Source organism: Dendrobates tinctorius, unplaced genomic scaffold (genome assembly GCF_039654945.1).
Source record: "Dendrobates tinctorius isolate UK_male_01 unplaced genomic scaffold, ASM3965494v1 ptg000089l, whole genome shotgun sequence".
NCBI lineage: Eukaryota > Metazoa > Chordata > Amphibia > Anura > Dendrobatidae > Dendrobates > Dendrobates tinctorius.
The window spans coordinates 11,094,835-11,109,585 of NW_027361757.1; the positions used below are offsets into that span (position 1 = coordinate 11,094,835).

A 14,751-nucleotide genomic window follows, 5' to 3' on the forward strand; every position below is an offset into this window, starting at 1 on the left:
AGATCCTCTCTGCCTGTAGCTCCAATGTAGTCTCTGGACAAGACAGTGCCATACTGGACTGGGGTATATGGCCCATCACTGAGATCTAGAAGAACACAACATTGCAGAAGGAGATATGACAAAGCTGCTCATATGCAGATACCACATGAAACGCGCAGCGCACACAATGCAGGATTTGACACAGTATTTGTTCTAGTGCATCAGAAAGTATTTCATGCCATTTCCCAGAAGCAAACCTTGTAAGAAAGTACACCTTCAAATTGTCTCTAAATTTATTAAATATATTTCGGTCAGATGCAATTATTTTAAATATGAAAGACTCAGCTTTTGGCCAATGCCAACACAAGATTCACACAACGGTTTAAATAGGAGCAGAAACTGGCTAAACGGCTTCATCCAAAATCTGCAGAATTAATTCTCTCGAAAAGTACAACATATATACAGCTATAAATTAATTCTAAATAGATTTTCAGGTTTCATCTCTTTGTTCTAAAAGTCTTCAGATTCCGGGATGGTTAGTTGTGATAATTAGGCCACAGTCTTTGGGGGGGGGGGGGGGGTTCGGTCCTTGGGGCACAGAAGCTGAATTTCATCCCAACTGCTGAAGAGCTTAGGATATCCTAGAAGATCGGGTAAAGTCTATGGGCAACATAGCGAGGACTGTGGGAAGAAGCCGAGAGGAGGATCAGTCCTTCTTCAATATCGACCAGTGCCGAAAAACGTCAAGAGGATTGTGCATTGACGTTTGTAATCACATTGAAGTTGAAGAGTCCGTAACGCACTAGGAAACAATGCGCTGCAGGCCCCCCAGCAGGAAACGAGGCTGCGTCTCTCTTGGAACAAGGTGTATTGCCAAAGATTTCCAGCTACTTTGAATATCTGCAAAGAACAGACAAACTAAGCATGTGTCCAAAATGGTCCACAGCGCCGACACGTTTGAGAATTTACTTATAAAAATTGTGCCAACACGGTTTAGAGTCAGGTTTTTTAAAATGGATTTTTCTATAAGACTTGGGAAAAAGCACAATTTAAAGAAGTTGTCCAGGCAAAAATAAAAGTTCCCCAGGGGCTTGGAGCTGTAAAATAAATAAACTAAGCGATACTCGCCATCTAGCACCCACCCGGATGTAGCACAGGCCGCTCTGTGGTTTGCATTGACACAGGAAAAAGAAACCTCATTATTCCATCACCATGAGCAGGTCCGCTGCCACCTGCGATTGGTTGCAGTGGTAAGATGCCTGATCAACGCATCATCAGAAATGCATCCTCTTTCTGAGGCAGTGTTGACCAGTAGGTAAGTATCACTAAAACTACATACATGCAGTTCAGGTCTGGAGAGCTGGCGGTTGGCCCGGGTCTTCGGATGAGAGAACAGTCTGGGTTTCACCGATGTCTGAAATTGGCTTTTGTTTATTTTTATAGGTCCAATCTCCTGGGGAACTCTTCCTTTTACCTGGACAACCCCGTTAATCTTCTCCATGCAGTATAATAATATAATAGTAGTAGATAGCGTAGTATCTTGTCTTTACTGATACTACAGCACCATGATTTGGGAAACATCTCACCCGTCAATCAGGACAAGCAGGGAGGGTTTGGCCCCAAGACCACATGAACTTTTGGGTGATCAGGGGTGCAGTATAGTCATCTACATCTCATTGATTATCTACAGTGCTCTACATGGCACTTTTGGGGTCTTAAATTGATTGTTAGGGTCGCCTAAATTAGGATTCACAATGGTGGTGTGGATCCTGCACCATAATCCTGACAGGATCTGGCAAAACTCTAACCATGGGGTAGAAAATCAGGGCAGAAAATGAACAGACTACGAATTATAAATCCACAGCGTTCTTATTATTTATGCAGATTCCACACCAGAAGGACGCGGATCGGCAACACTGAAGGAGCGTGCTCATAGCGAACCACTGCAGAACGTTTCTGCCGCAGACAAGTGTAACCTAGAAAGCTGCAGTGTGTGTACCTGTGCTTACTCCACTGTGCTAAGCAAACACTAGCCATGCATGGAGGCCTGGACCTCGGTCAGTCTGTTACAACTCGGGGTGCCCATCTTCTGTGCTCTCTGATACAGTTCAGCATCTCCAAAGTAACGAGCTCTGTATAGTAATCCTTCCTCTGAAAAGACAAATAAAAAAAGATAAGTGAATTCATCTACACCTCGAGAAGCAATCATCATTCAAAATGAGCAGTTACGGTGTATCACCACCACGTTGGCTTTCTGTGCATTGGGACCAGTCATTTTACAACAATATGGACTGTTCCCTACTGGAATGAGGATTTTCCCCAGTGTTTGCAATCAATGTTTGCTCCAATTCATCAGCGATTCCTCCAGGTCCCAATCTCTCTGTGATCTAAAGGCCCCGTCACACATAGCGATCTCGCTAGCGAGATCGCTGCTGAGTCACAAGTTTTGTGACACAACAGCGATCTCACCAGTGAGATCGCTGTGTGTGACAGCGATCAGCGACCGGCCCCCCTGCCGGTATCGCTGATCGCTGCAAGAAACCTCTGGACATTTCTTTCGTCGCTGATCTCCCGCTGGCCAGCACGCATCGCTGCGTGTGACAGGCGGGAGACCAGCGATCAGCTGGTAACTAACGTACACATCGGCTATCTAAGGGACGCACGTCCCTTGGATACCCGATGTGTACGTTAGTTACCAGCTCCCTGCATCAGCGTGCTGGTAACTAACGAACACAGCGACACCACGCGCTCGGCGTCGCTAGTGCTGATCGCTGGTGAAGCTGTCTGTTTGACAGTTCACCAGCGATCACATAGCGACTCAACAACGATCCTGACACGTTGATATCGTTATCGGGATCGCTGGTAAGTCTCTATGTGTGACTCCAGCTTTACATGCTCAGATGATCAACAGTGGATGTGACTGGTCAAAACCCTGCCTTAAATCGGTTTCCAAGACTTTCATATTGATGGACTATCTTTAGAAATGGTCAATTATCCTCATGCAATTGTTATCAGCTGAAATAACAGTGTACAGAGGTGGTCGACCATTCTCAGGTAGGGCAGATCAGCTCCTATTGAAGTGAAGGGGAGCTCCACTACAGGACTTGGGAACAGCCACTATACAGTGTTGGATCCATATTGTCGCGGCTGTGTAAGTGGTGTACATCCAGCCTCTGCTGCCCAAGGACTTGCTGACAATTGATCAGACGGGGGGGCCAAGTATCAGAGCCCCTAACCCGTTTACAGGCGAGTCTCCTAGATAATGTCACTCCCAAATATGATAAATAGGTCTCAACTGGACACTAAGTAGACTGCATGTACCCAATTATCCCATGACAAAATATGACAATATAAGATTGAATGAAAAGAAGATGATGTCAGTGTGTGATCTGTTAGATACGTGTATGAAAGTCTGTATTCTGTAGCATCAGTAGCTCTGGTATGAAGGGGATACTGACCGCACAAAACCCTGCTTGTCTACAGCCAACATGTCCCATTTCTACATGTAATAGTCAGGCTATACCAACTATGCTCCACACTGGAGCACTACTGGTGACCTACTGTACAACAATGGTTAAAAAATAAAAACCTTTTCTGCTCCATTTCTCAGCAAGCTAATTAGAACGGCTTCTTTCAATTGCAATGTTCCTGTACACAGGCACCTTCTAGTCCTATATCTAAAATACTCTAAACTGTTGGGTACTAAACACATGCACATCTTTGTCCCCCACCCCAATTCCTTACCTAGGCTCTTCAGGTCATGTCAGCTGCACTCATGTGATTTACCCCAGTGACCCCTTCCCTAGCTGCACCCACTCATGTATTCCGTCTGTGTGCAGACACAGGCAGCACAATCCTCTGTGCAGCAAAAGGACAGAAAGGGCAGTCCTAGGGGGACTGCATGGAAACAGATGCTTGTGTCTACATAACGCAGCTAAGCATTCGCTCTGCCCATACAGATTGTATCAGTGCTCGCCAGAGGAGTGTCAGGTTTTTACTTTTCCTTTGACCTGTAAGTTTATGAAGGTGGTTAAGACTAGTGGATATCAATTACATGTAGTGATGCTAGTCACTGGAGGATCTTTATGTCTGAGGGCTGCAGACTTCATCAAGGTCGGTCAGCACATGTAGACATAAGATTGTCATAAACACTACAGACCTTATTCCTGGTGTCCATGAACAGCTATAGTCTGCCTTCATGCTTCCACTCAGTGAATGAAAGACTGCGGCACTTAAAGCAGCCCCATTCTCTAGGAAACAGCACCCAAGGCTGCGCCATTCTCTAGGACGCAGCATCCAATGCTGCGCCATTCTCTAGGACGCAGCATCCAATGCTGCGCCATTCTCTAGGACGCAGCATCCAATGCTGCGCCATTCTTTAGGACGCAGCATCCAATGCTGCGCCATTCTCTAGGACGTAGCATCCAATGCTGCGCCATTCTCTAGGACGCAGCATACAAAGATGCCCCATTCTCTAGTATGCGGCACACAAGGCAGCCCCATTCTCTAAGACACGGCACCCAAGGCTGCCCCATTCTAGGACGCGGCACCCAATGCTGCCCCATTCTAGGACGCGGCACCCAATGCTGCCCCATTCTCTAGGTCGCGGCACCCAATGCTGCCCCATTCTAGGACGCGGCACCCAATGCTGCCCCATTCTCTAGGTCGCGGCACCCAAGGCTGAATATTCTCTAGGATGCGGCACCCAAGGCTGAATATTCTCTAGGACGCGGCACCTAAGGCTGAATATTCTCTAGGACGCGGCACCTAATGCTGCCCCATTCTCTAGGTCGCGGCACCCAAGGCTGAATATTCTCTAGGATGCGGCACCCAAGGCTGAACATTCTCTAGGACGTGGCACCTAATGCTACCCCATTCTCTAGGTCGCGGCACCCAAGGCTGAATATTCTCTAGGACGCGGCACCTAAGGCTGAATATTCTTTAGGACGCGGCACCTAAGGCTGAATATTCTCTAGGACGCGGCACCTAAGGCTGCTAGCTGAGCTGCGTACTCTCATACTCTGGCACGGTAGTGACATGTTGTACTTACTCTGTTGCTTCTCCTTCCAGCAGTTATTCCTTAGGTTAGCTATGAAATCTTCTTCTACACTTCGTTCTACATTTCTTAGATTATTCCCAGAATAGTCTTCATCAAAACTTTCTGACACAAAAAATGGGACCTTAAGGTGCTCAGTGACTCTCCTGTGTATATGGCCCACAGACCTGCAGAGAAAAGGACGAGTAGTGGTCACTTTCAAATGCAATTTTTTCACACCACCAGTAAGCAATATGATTCGGGTATCTACAGCCGCTTCTGTAGACGTGACACTTATTTTAGGCTTTTACACAGTGCAATAATTAGAATAGCTCATAAGTATTTGATTTGTGAATTGCAACATGTAAAAGGCCGAGTATGGAGACTTAAAGGTAACCTCTCTTACTGAGCAAGCCGTATGTTACCCTGTCCCTTCTTACAAACCTCCTGATTTAGAACTTATTTAAATCCCTGCATTGTCTATGCCAAGGAGTCCAGTAGGCGGTCCTAATCAGTGACTGCCATTACAGTGTACACAATCATGCACAATCATTAATAGTCATCACCTATATTTGTTATAGGGGATATTAAAACATCTGATTATGATTTTTTTACCATAATTTACAGTAATGAGCTAAACCCTGCTCACACTGTGTTTGGTGGATCCTGACTGAATCCCCATGAAAACAAGGCTTCAGGTGGATCCCCTGAACGTTCTGCAGAAAACGCAATGTGAACATAGCCTTAGATTCTGTTCATACTTCAAGTACCACACCACCATATTTTTTTTTTTCAATTTTCCAGTCCTTTATCAGTAATCACTTCACCTTCACCAAAGTGCTGCTTCAGTCCTCTCCCAAACCATGTGACTGGCACACACAGGGGAAACATTTGTTCCTTTCCTAATTCAAGTCTACAAAAGTCTTAAGGCCCTGTCACACACAGCGATGTCGCCAGTGAGATCGCTGATTTTGTGACGCCACAGCGATCTTGCCAGCAATATCTCTGTGTGTGACATCCATCAGCGACCGGCCCCCCTGCCGGGTATCGCTGATCGTGCAGGATCGTCCTGGGCCGTTTTTTGATCGTTGGTCTCTCGCTGGCCAGCGCGCATCGCTGCGTGTGGCAGCGGGAGAGCAACGATCAGCGGGGAGCTGGTTTCCAATGTAAACAGCGGGTATCTAGGAGCCGCGCGGCTTTTAGATACCCGCTGTTTACCTTGGAAACCAGCTTGCTCGCAGGTCGTGATCGCTGGAGGGGCTGTCTATGTGACAGCTCACCGGCGATCAGCAACTATGTCCCAGCGATCCCATCCACATCGGATCGTAGGTGGGATCGCTGGGACATTGATACGTGTAACGGGGCCCTTAGACTTTACAATGAGAAGTGATGTCTGGTCCACACAGAAATGCTGTTGGAAGCCGGCTGGACAAAACTTCTGTCACATGAAGTGGAAGAGGTGAGGAGCAGCGCTGAAAAGGGCAGAAGACAGCGACTGGCAAGTAATTTTAAGCATAATCTGAAAAATACAGTACAGATACAATAGATATAAAAAGTCTACACCCCCCTCGTTAAAATGCCAGGATTTTCACATGCAGGGAAAAAAAAAAAAAAACATACCGAGAAATATAATTTCATAACTTTGCCCACCTTTTACTATAAGCTTTATACAGACTGTAGCTTTTGCTGTAAAACGTCAGGTAAATCACACTAATCTTTATATGGGGTTAATCAGAATGCAAATGATGGCAGCTATATACTAACTACTATGTAACATGAGAGTAAATATAATTGGGGATATGGTTGTGTTCAGAATCAGCCAATCGCAAAAGGCTGCTCACACTAATGCAATCACATTTTAAATTGTTATTTTTATTTTCTTCCTGAAAACCATTTCAGTTTGTCTGTACAAATCCATTTAGAAACAATCAGTGACATTAAAAAGGTGGAGAAAGTGCTGAAATAATTCTTCCTGGTAGGTTTTCCTTTAGGCTATGTTCCCATGATGAGCCTTTTGATGTTGCAGAATTTCTGCACCTAATTAAATTGGGTTACTTGCGGTATTTCATTCCATTTGTGTGCATTTTTTTACGTGTATTTATCGCGTTTTTTGTCTCTTCTTGGTGTGTAAAATTAAGCAGCTTTGCTTTTGATACTTCGTGGTACTTGGCTTTGACAAAACTTTAAGGATATACTTATGTGCGGATTTATATGTTTCTGCGGAGGAAACCTACTAAAACGCTGTGTGTTTTCTTCACATCTAATGGAAGTCTATGGATAAAATCCACATATAAAAATCAGCGTACCTGCAAGAGAAACCGTAAAATAAAAGCACAGAGGACATGAGATTTCTATAAATCCCATCCACTTTGCTGGAACTGCAAGAAGCTGCGTTTTTGATGCAGCAAAAATCTGCAGCGCAGCGTCAAAAAACGCACCAAAACCTCATCGTGGGAACATAGCCTTACATGTTGAAAACCTGGCACTTTAACAGGGGTGTAAAGACTTTTTCTATGGCAATAAAAATAAAATATGCCGGCGTCGTCCTTTCAGCATGAATTATGTGTTAGCCACATACAAAAGAATAAAAATTAAAAAATTATATACTGCCCATAACACATTTTTTCTGTGTCTCTCGGCATAGGAAAGTGAAGTCTACTACGTTTCCTATGTAGTGAAATAAAAAGTATGCTGCCGAATTCTTGGGCTGCGATGCACTCGAATTCTAGAGGAGGAGATCGCTTCTTGCAACCCGGATTCAGTTCAGTGTTCTCTGGCCGTGGACAAAAGATGCACAAATTTCGTTAACCTGTGGGACAATCAGGCTTGGTTTATGAATGGCCGGGCTGGCGAAACATCATCTGTGTGCGGCACGCCACACAGAGGACTGTACACCACACGGGTGATTGAAACGCCACGCTGGAGGAACCTGGAAGCTCAGCAAATATGCAAAATTACGCAGCTCCTGTCCACGACCAGACAGCACTGACCTGGATCGGGGTCCTGCACAGCAATCCATTCATTTCTAATTAACTACCTTTTTGGTATGCCAACAGAACATAATATATTAAGGCTATCTTATCAAGAGGACCCAAAATAGGAAATTTCTGCAGTCCTAAAATCTGAAATCGGTCTGACGAGTAAAGCATTTGTTCCAAGATAAGTAGTTATCCCCTATTCTATTGAGCAGTTGTCCCTTATCTAGGTGCAAACCCTTTAATTGCAGTGTTATTTACAATGACTTCCAATGTGCAATTGATCTTCCAGTGATAATTAGGTAAGGTCGTGTGTGTGTGTGTGTGTGTGTGTGTGTGTGTGTGTGTGTGTGTGTGTGTGTGTGTGTGTGTGTGTAAATGCAAGCCATCAGTCACCACATTTACTTGCATGAAGAACACAAGTTTCTTAATGCATCAACTAAAGGACTTCGTAATACTTCGGTCTCGTTTCTCATACATTCATGGACACAACCCTTGTATTGAACTGCTGTGTAGCACCTGGCTCCCAACAAAAGTGGCACTAAGCCTAACAGAGATGTTAGCCAGAAGAATATGCTAAAAAGGCTTTCAGGAAGTCATTTGATAAGTTGTACCCTATCAGGACATGTCGTCCATAAACCCCCACAAGGCAAATATGTCATACCCAAGTCCAGACCCCCGTCCATCAGCACAATTATACAATATATTGGGGGAATAGACAAACCTTCACAATCAATGATCAAAAATGAAACCATTCAGAATTAGTAAGTAAATCATATATTCGGTGACATTGCCGACCCACTTGTGTTGTGAGTACAGGGGAACTTGTGATAGTGAATACTTATCAAACACAATATGGCAGGATACCATCACATAGTGACCGCAGACTTTTCTTTTTCAGCCTGGAGAACAACCTTGGTGGTTACACCACTGTATGTACTTACGGTCTGTGGCTCAGGCTGTAAGGCGGATTGGACACCATCATTTGACTCAGGGCAGACACAATTATCAGGATCAGAATAGGCATCAACTGAACGAACATACCCAGACTTCCCTGGACAAAAATAAGAAAAATAATGATGTTAGTACATGAAACGTGGACATGTTCTGATCACTGGGTGAAAAGATTGTACATCAGGGAAAAATAAGCCTCAATAGCCTCAGCATATGTCAGCCGTGGCAGAGCACATGACAGGATCTACAGGTGTCGGAGTTCTCGCAGACACCGGCCATCGCGTGGGAACTGCACATGAAGACAAGTTTGGGGGGTAAAGGCCCTCAGTGGACCTGCAATACCGAGGAGGAGCACTTCTGTGACAGTAGTTGGATAATGCATGTAATCTCTGACAGCCGGCCATAACCCATGCCAGTTTCATTTAGTGTGATGTGCATTTTTCTCTCCATCAATATTTAGATTTTAAAGTTAGGTTTTTTTTCTGGACTCAATCACAAAAAACTAATGACATTACTAAGAGGGTCTGACTGCGAGGACTCTTACCATTCCTTAGAGTGAAAGGGTCCAGCACCGTTTCTTATTTTTTATGGAGGACCTGTGTCGGGAACTGCACTCTTTAATCCCAGAGCTGAAGGGGTCCCTGCAGGGGGACCTTTACCCCAAAAAGTGATTGCATACTCTAGCTTTTATGTGATGAGACAACCTCATAACACAGAGTTGGCACATTGCACATTTGTAGTGGAATTTCAACGATGGAATCTGCTCTGAAATTGTGTGATACAATAATGAATTTATTGAAAGAGGTATTTCCAAGTCCGAAAGCTATCCCCTATCCTTAGCATAAGGGATAACTTCAGGATCACTAGGGGTCTGACCTCTGTGACCCCCCCCCCTTAATTTCAAGAACCAAGGCTCTGACCAGATCAAATATGTGAACTGCTGCTCCATTCATTCTTACAGGAGTGCCAAAGACCAGTCGAGCGCAGCGACCTCTGGTGGTCTCATTAAAAGGGAAAAGATTGGAAGCGCGCAGGATTGATCTCCACTCCATGAACATTGGGCTCTTCTGAGCCCCGATTCTCGGGATCACTACAATAGGGAAGCTTTTCCCCATCCCATGAATGGTGGAGAACTTCAAACTTAAGAGTCTCTCTTTTAAGCAACCACTGATGATTTAATTTAAAACTGTAAACCAAAATCTTCTAGTCACGGAGGAATGTTGTAGTGATTGCAATTTACTCTCCATTCTTATGAATTTATAATAGAGTTCTCCGGTTTCCTCCCACATTCCAAAGACATACAGATAGGGATTCTATGATTGTGAGCCCCAATGGGGACAGTGAAGATAATGTCTATAAAGCGCTGTGGAATTAATGGCGCTATATAAGTGAATAAAATAAATACAGTGACTGATGCAATTACAGACTTTCCTGACCATCTGAGACGATATAGACCATACAAAAACAGGCGTGTGTGTATATTAGCTATAAAGATACAGGAATCAGTCATAGGGCTCCCTCTAGTGGCTAAGCCATTGACTTTTCATCATCCCTGGACATTTTGGAAGGAACAATTTCCCTACTGGAAAGCACTTACATCGCCTTGGTGGTGTTCTCGTCTATCTGGTCTTTGAGAATATGTGTAATGCATTCGGCCATTGCTGTATACATGGACATTACCTAAAAGTAAGAAAACAACAACAAAAAAATGTCAAGCCAAGTAATTCTCTCAATAGCGGTAGTATCGGTTTGCCCTTTTTACAGCTAAAAAACACACACTTACTAGAAGGAAATCCTCCACCAAAGAACATGTTGAAGAGGTCTTCAGGGGAGATGTCAGCCTCAAAGCCTCTGTGGAAGTCGGAGTGCCCATGTCGGGAAGCACTCACTTTCTCATCTCCAAACTGGTCGTACTGCTTCCTCTTGTCTGCGTTGCTTAACACTGCATATGCATTCCCAATGGCTAAAAACATGGGGATAAAAAAGGGAGAGTGATGTAGTGAGACTGCAGACAAAATATTATATAGCACAGATGACATGCGCAAAATGTAATCGGCCATCCATGCAACGTGACACCGAGGACAGGCGTGCTGGATAGAGTGTAGCAAACTGGAAATCGAAGGACCCCGTTTATAAGTCTGTCAGCTACCAGAGATCCGTCAGAGCGCAGCGGCTTAGGGTATAAATGGTAGTGTGAACACCACCTGAGATTCCCAATTGATCACTGGTAAAATCAGCTTTTACACACAGAGTTGTTTGTCTCTATTATCAGTATGTCTTCTTATCTGAATTGTACCACATAATAAATGGCAGATAACGCTCCTACTTTACAGACAGTCAGATGATGCCTGACACCCTGCCCTGAACTCAATGACCCTGCAGTCACATAGCGGCCATGTCTGGAGGATGTATCCTGCCCCATGGAGGGACATGCTTTACTTGATTTTTCTATACCAGTTATGGGACGCTAATTCAGGGAACTAGTCCAAATGCTGTAGATGGAGTCGAGAAATCATTTTTCCCCTAATATGGAGCAACCAAACAACATGTTAGGCTCTAGGTTGAACTCTACTGATTTAGGTCTACCTCTAACCTCAGCTAATTAAAGGGAACCTGTCACCCCCCGCAGGCGGTTTTAAGTAAAAGAGCCACCTTGTGCAGCACTAATGCTTTTACTTAGCGTCCCTTCCACTGCAGAAATAAGCGGTTTTAAAATTTGTCAGACATACCAGAAGTTTGTCTGGGCGGCAGGTCTTAGTATATTTTCTTGGGCATGCGCAGGCGCGGTAGGAAGGACATCATGTGATGTCAGAGAAGGGCAGCGCTAACTGCGCATGCCCAAGAAAATATATTACAGGGCAGGCGCCAGCATTTGAAATGAACGCAGAGGAGGCGGAGCAAAGACTGAAAAAGGAAATGAATGATGGATGCGAGGTGTCGGTGTCCGAGGGGGAAAGACCTGCCCCCGCGGACAAACTTCTGGTATGTCAGACAAATTTTAAAAACGCTTATTTCTGCGGTGGAAGGGACGCTAAGTAAAAGAGCCACCTTGACAGAATGATGCAGCAGTAGTGCTGCACAAGGTGGCTCTTTTACTTAAAAATGTCTGGGGGGGGGGGGGGGGGGGTGACAGGTTCCCTTTAAACATATAGTGTCATAGCATAAGCAAACAAAGGTTAGCGTTTTATCATACACCAGCTTGCATTTTGGACCCCGAGTCTTGCATTTAGGAACCATGTCTCATCCAATATCGTGAGATACCTGGATCTAATCATGTAACCCGAACATATCGGTGGATAGTTATAATAAAAACAAGACTTTTCAAAGAATCTGCTGAAAATAAGCAGATTACGGGGTGTCTTGCTGCTTAGACCCCATGCAAGGGAACCCACCAGGGGGGGAAATTAGGCCTGATGTGGTCCACAAAAAAGATTGGGTCCTCCAGATTGATGCGTTTTGTCGCTACTATTTTCTCCATCTATTTATGAAGGTCACAATGGAGGACCCACCAGCTCTGGCAAGTCTGAATGTCAAAGCATCAAGGATGGGTTATGTAAACCAGACCAGTCTTCAGAGTTATCATCCTACAGATTCATGGTACAACCAGAGGATGTGTCACACATGTCTGATGGGCACATGCAGCACCTCTGAGACCTGCAGTTCCACAATGGTTACTTTCTCGTACTTGGTAATTTGGCTATCCTGTGAACATGCCAAAAATGTCAGAGGAGTCCGTGGTGACAAAATTTCTAGGTAAATCTAAACTCCTTAGTTCCTGGCTATGGCAGTGACGTTTCTGTTGCTCTTCATTGATAAATCGCAGCAGGATCTTGCAGTCACATAGCAAACTCTAGAGCTGCAGCAGGTGACTATGGTGATAAACTGATGTCATGGTGCTATCCATATGATATCCAACCTCTAGGACCCTCCCCAATCCTGGGCTGGCAGCAGTTCTGTACACATGCTGATGGAGCAATGCTGTGTGAGAAAAATAAAAGGGGATACAGCCCCACACTGGTATGGTGCCACATCATTTCCATGATAGTTGGGGGTCCTAGAGGTCAGACCCCCTCATCATTCAGTGATTGTGTTATCAGAGCAATATGCCATCACCTTACGAGATGGGAAATCCTCTTTAGTGAGCGTTCTGCCACTGTCCTCCGGTGTGATTTTTGGGATTAATGTGGTGATCTCAGTGTTTTCGGTCAGTAGCTTTTCTCTTCCTTATTGCATTACTTATTTATACTGACTACTGGTGTATCCCTGTATGTGTTTTGGTGGTGCCCTCCCTATTTCTATTGCTTTAGTAGTGTCCTCCGGTGTGAAGGCGCTTCCTCCATTAGTGCATGCTCTCTTCTATGTGTAACTGATGTCGTCAGTCTGCTCTTCCCGCCACGTGACATTACTCTATCTGTACACAACAAGCCACCACTCCTCCCCACGGTCATCACAACACGCTTACAGCCATTTATTGTAGTAACCATCTTCATACACATCCTAGATTTTACCAGTGGCTCAGTGTAAACACACAAGTCAGATAGCCGCCATTTACCTCAGGGTTACGACCTCTCACTATGTCAGTGTGAGATAAGAGGAAACGCAAACACGTCACCATCTCTGGGAATAATTCCACCTGTGCTCAGACGCATGCATACCACCGAGCAGGGCAACATGGCCTGATAGCCTCCTCTACTATTATTGCACCTAAACCCTTTGAAAACAGACAATGCACAACATTACGTGCTGGCTACCATTAGACCAATGGTTCTGCTGTCAGGCATTGCCCGACTCCTCCATTACCTCCCAGAGAACAGAACTTTGGGCTGCTGCCTGCCATACACAGCCCTCCAGGTCAGGCACAATATACTCTAATATGTAAGAGGACCTTAGACGCACTTAGGCTATAATTTATCGCCAGGTGGCTGGTTGTTTCCAGAGGGGATATTGTTCTGGCAGGGGGTCATAATACCAATATTGCGTTTACCATTTTCACCATATGTTTAGTCACGTCAATATTAATATTTTTTTGCTCTAGCTCCAATTTAAGGGGTTTCCACATCTGGTAATGGCTGTTCAGTCAGGTGAAAATAGAAGGTACGCAAGAAAAATGGAGGATGGTTTGGTCATGAATTCACAGTAAAGGTGAGCTTTTACTGCACAGTATATCACACTCACATTTTTTGGACAGGTTACTTTTACATATGTGCAGAAGTTCAGGATTTGCAGCAGAAAATTCTGCTGCAAATATTGAAGTGTTGGCAGGAAAAACACTGCATAAAATAAGTGCGTTTTTTTTTTTGCATATTTTTTCCTACTTATTAATATGGGTGAATTCTGCTGCAAAAATGCTGCAGATCTGAATTTGTGGCAAATCAGCAACGAAAAAAACAAGCAAAGTGTGCATGAGACGCCATTCACTTTGCTGGTACTAGGAAACCCTTCAGTTTTTCTGATAAAACTGTATGGAAAAACTGCAACAAAAACGCAGCATGTGCACATACCTTTATATTGTATGAAACTTTTGAACAATGCCGCTGTGAGCAGCCTTTTCCTCATGATTTTCTTGCCTATCTTAGAAAACCCATTTTGCATTACTTGATAATGAGCTGTGCATGGTCAGGTCTTCTGAAAACTCTGCCATTAGCGATAAGGCAAAGATACAGCCAGCAATAACCTTCTATTACCAAAGCCGCTGTATTGGTGTATTGGAAATATGATGATGGTGCAGAGTGACCATTCATATAGATGTCCGTAATAGTTAACGAGGCACTCCCATATATGTTTGTTATTAGATGTGTGTGTTATAAA

At 44.4% G+C, this 14,751-nt stretch overlaps 1 protein-coding gene across 1 annotated transcript in view; it reads right to left on the reverse strand.

Moving 5' to 3' along the window:
• Window positions 1–258: 258 nt before the first annotated feature.
• The window catches only part of DNAJB12 (DnaJ heat shock protein family (Hsp40) member B12), a 71,089-nt gene continuing 56,596 nt past the window's right edge, over window positions 259–14,751 (reverse strand). Inside the window, exons 5-10 of the mRNA XM_073585807.1 lie at window positions 10,727–10,906; window positions 10,541–10,623; window positions 8,934–9,043; window positions 5,030–5,202; window positions 1,979–2,130; window positions 259–879 (exon numbers count right to left, since the gene is read on the reverse strand). Coding sequence (XP_073441908.1) covers window positions 2,009–2,130; window positions 5,030–5,202; window positions 8,934–9,043; window positions 10,541–10,623; window positions 10,727–10,906 — 668 coding nt within the window. The 3' untranslated portion in view covers window positions 259–879; window positions 1,979–2,008. The remainder of the gene's footprint in view (window positions 880–1,978; window positions 2,131–5,029; window positions 5,203–8,933; window positions 9,044–10,540; window positions 10,624–10,726; window positions 10,907–14,751) is intronic.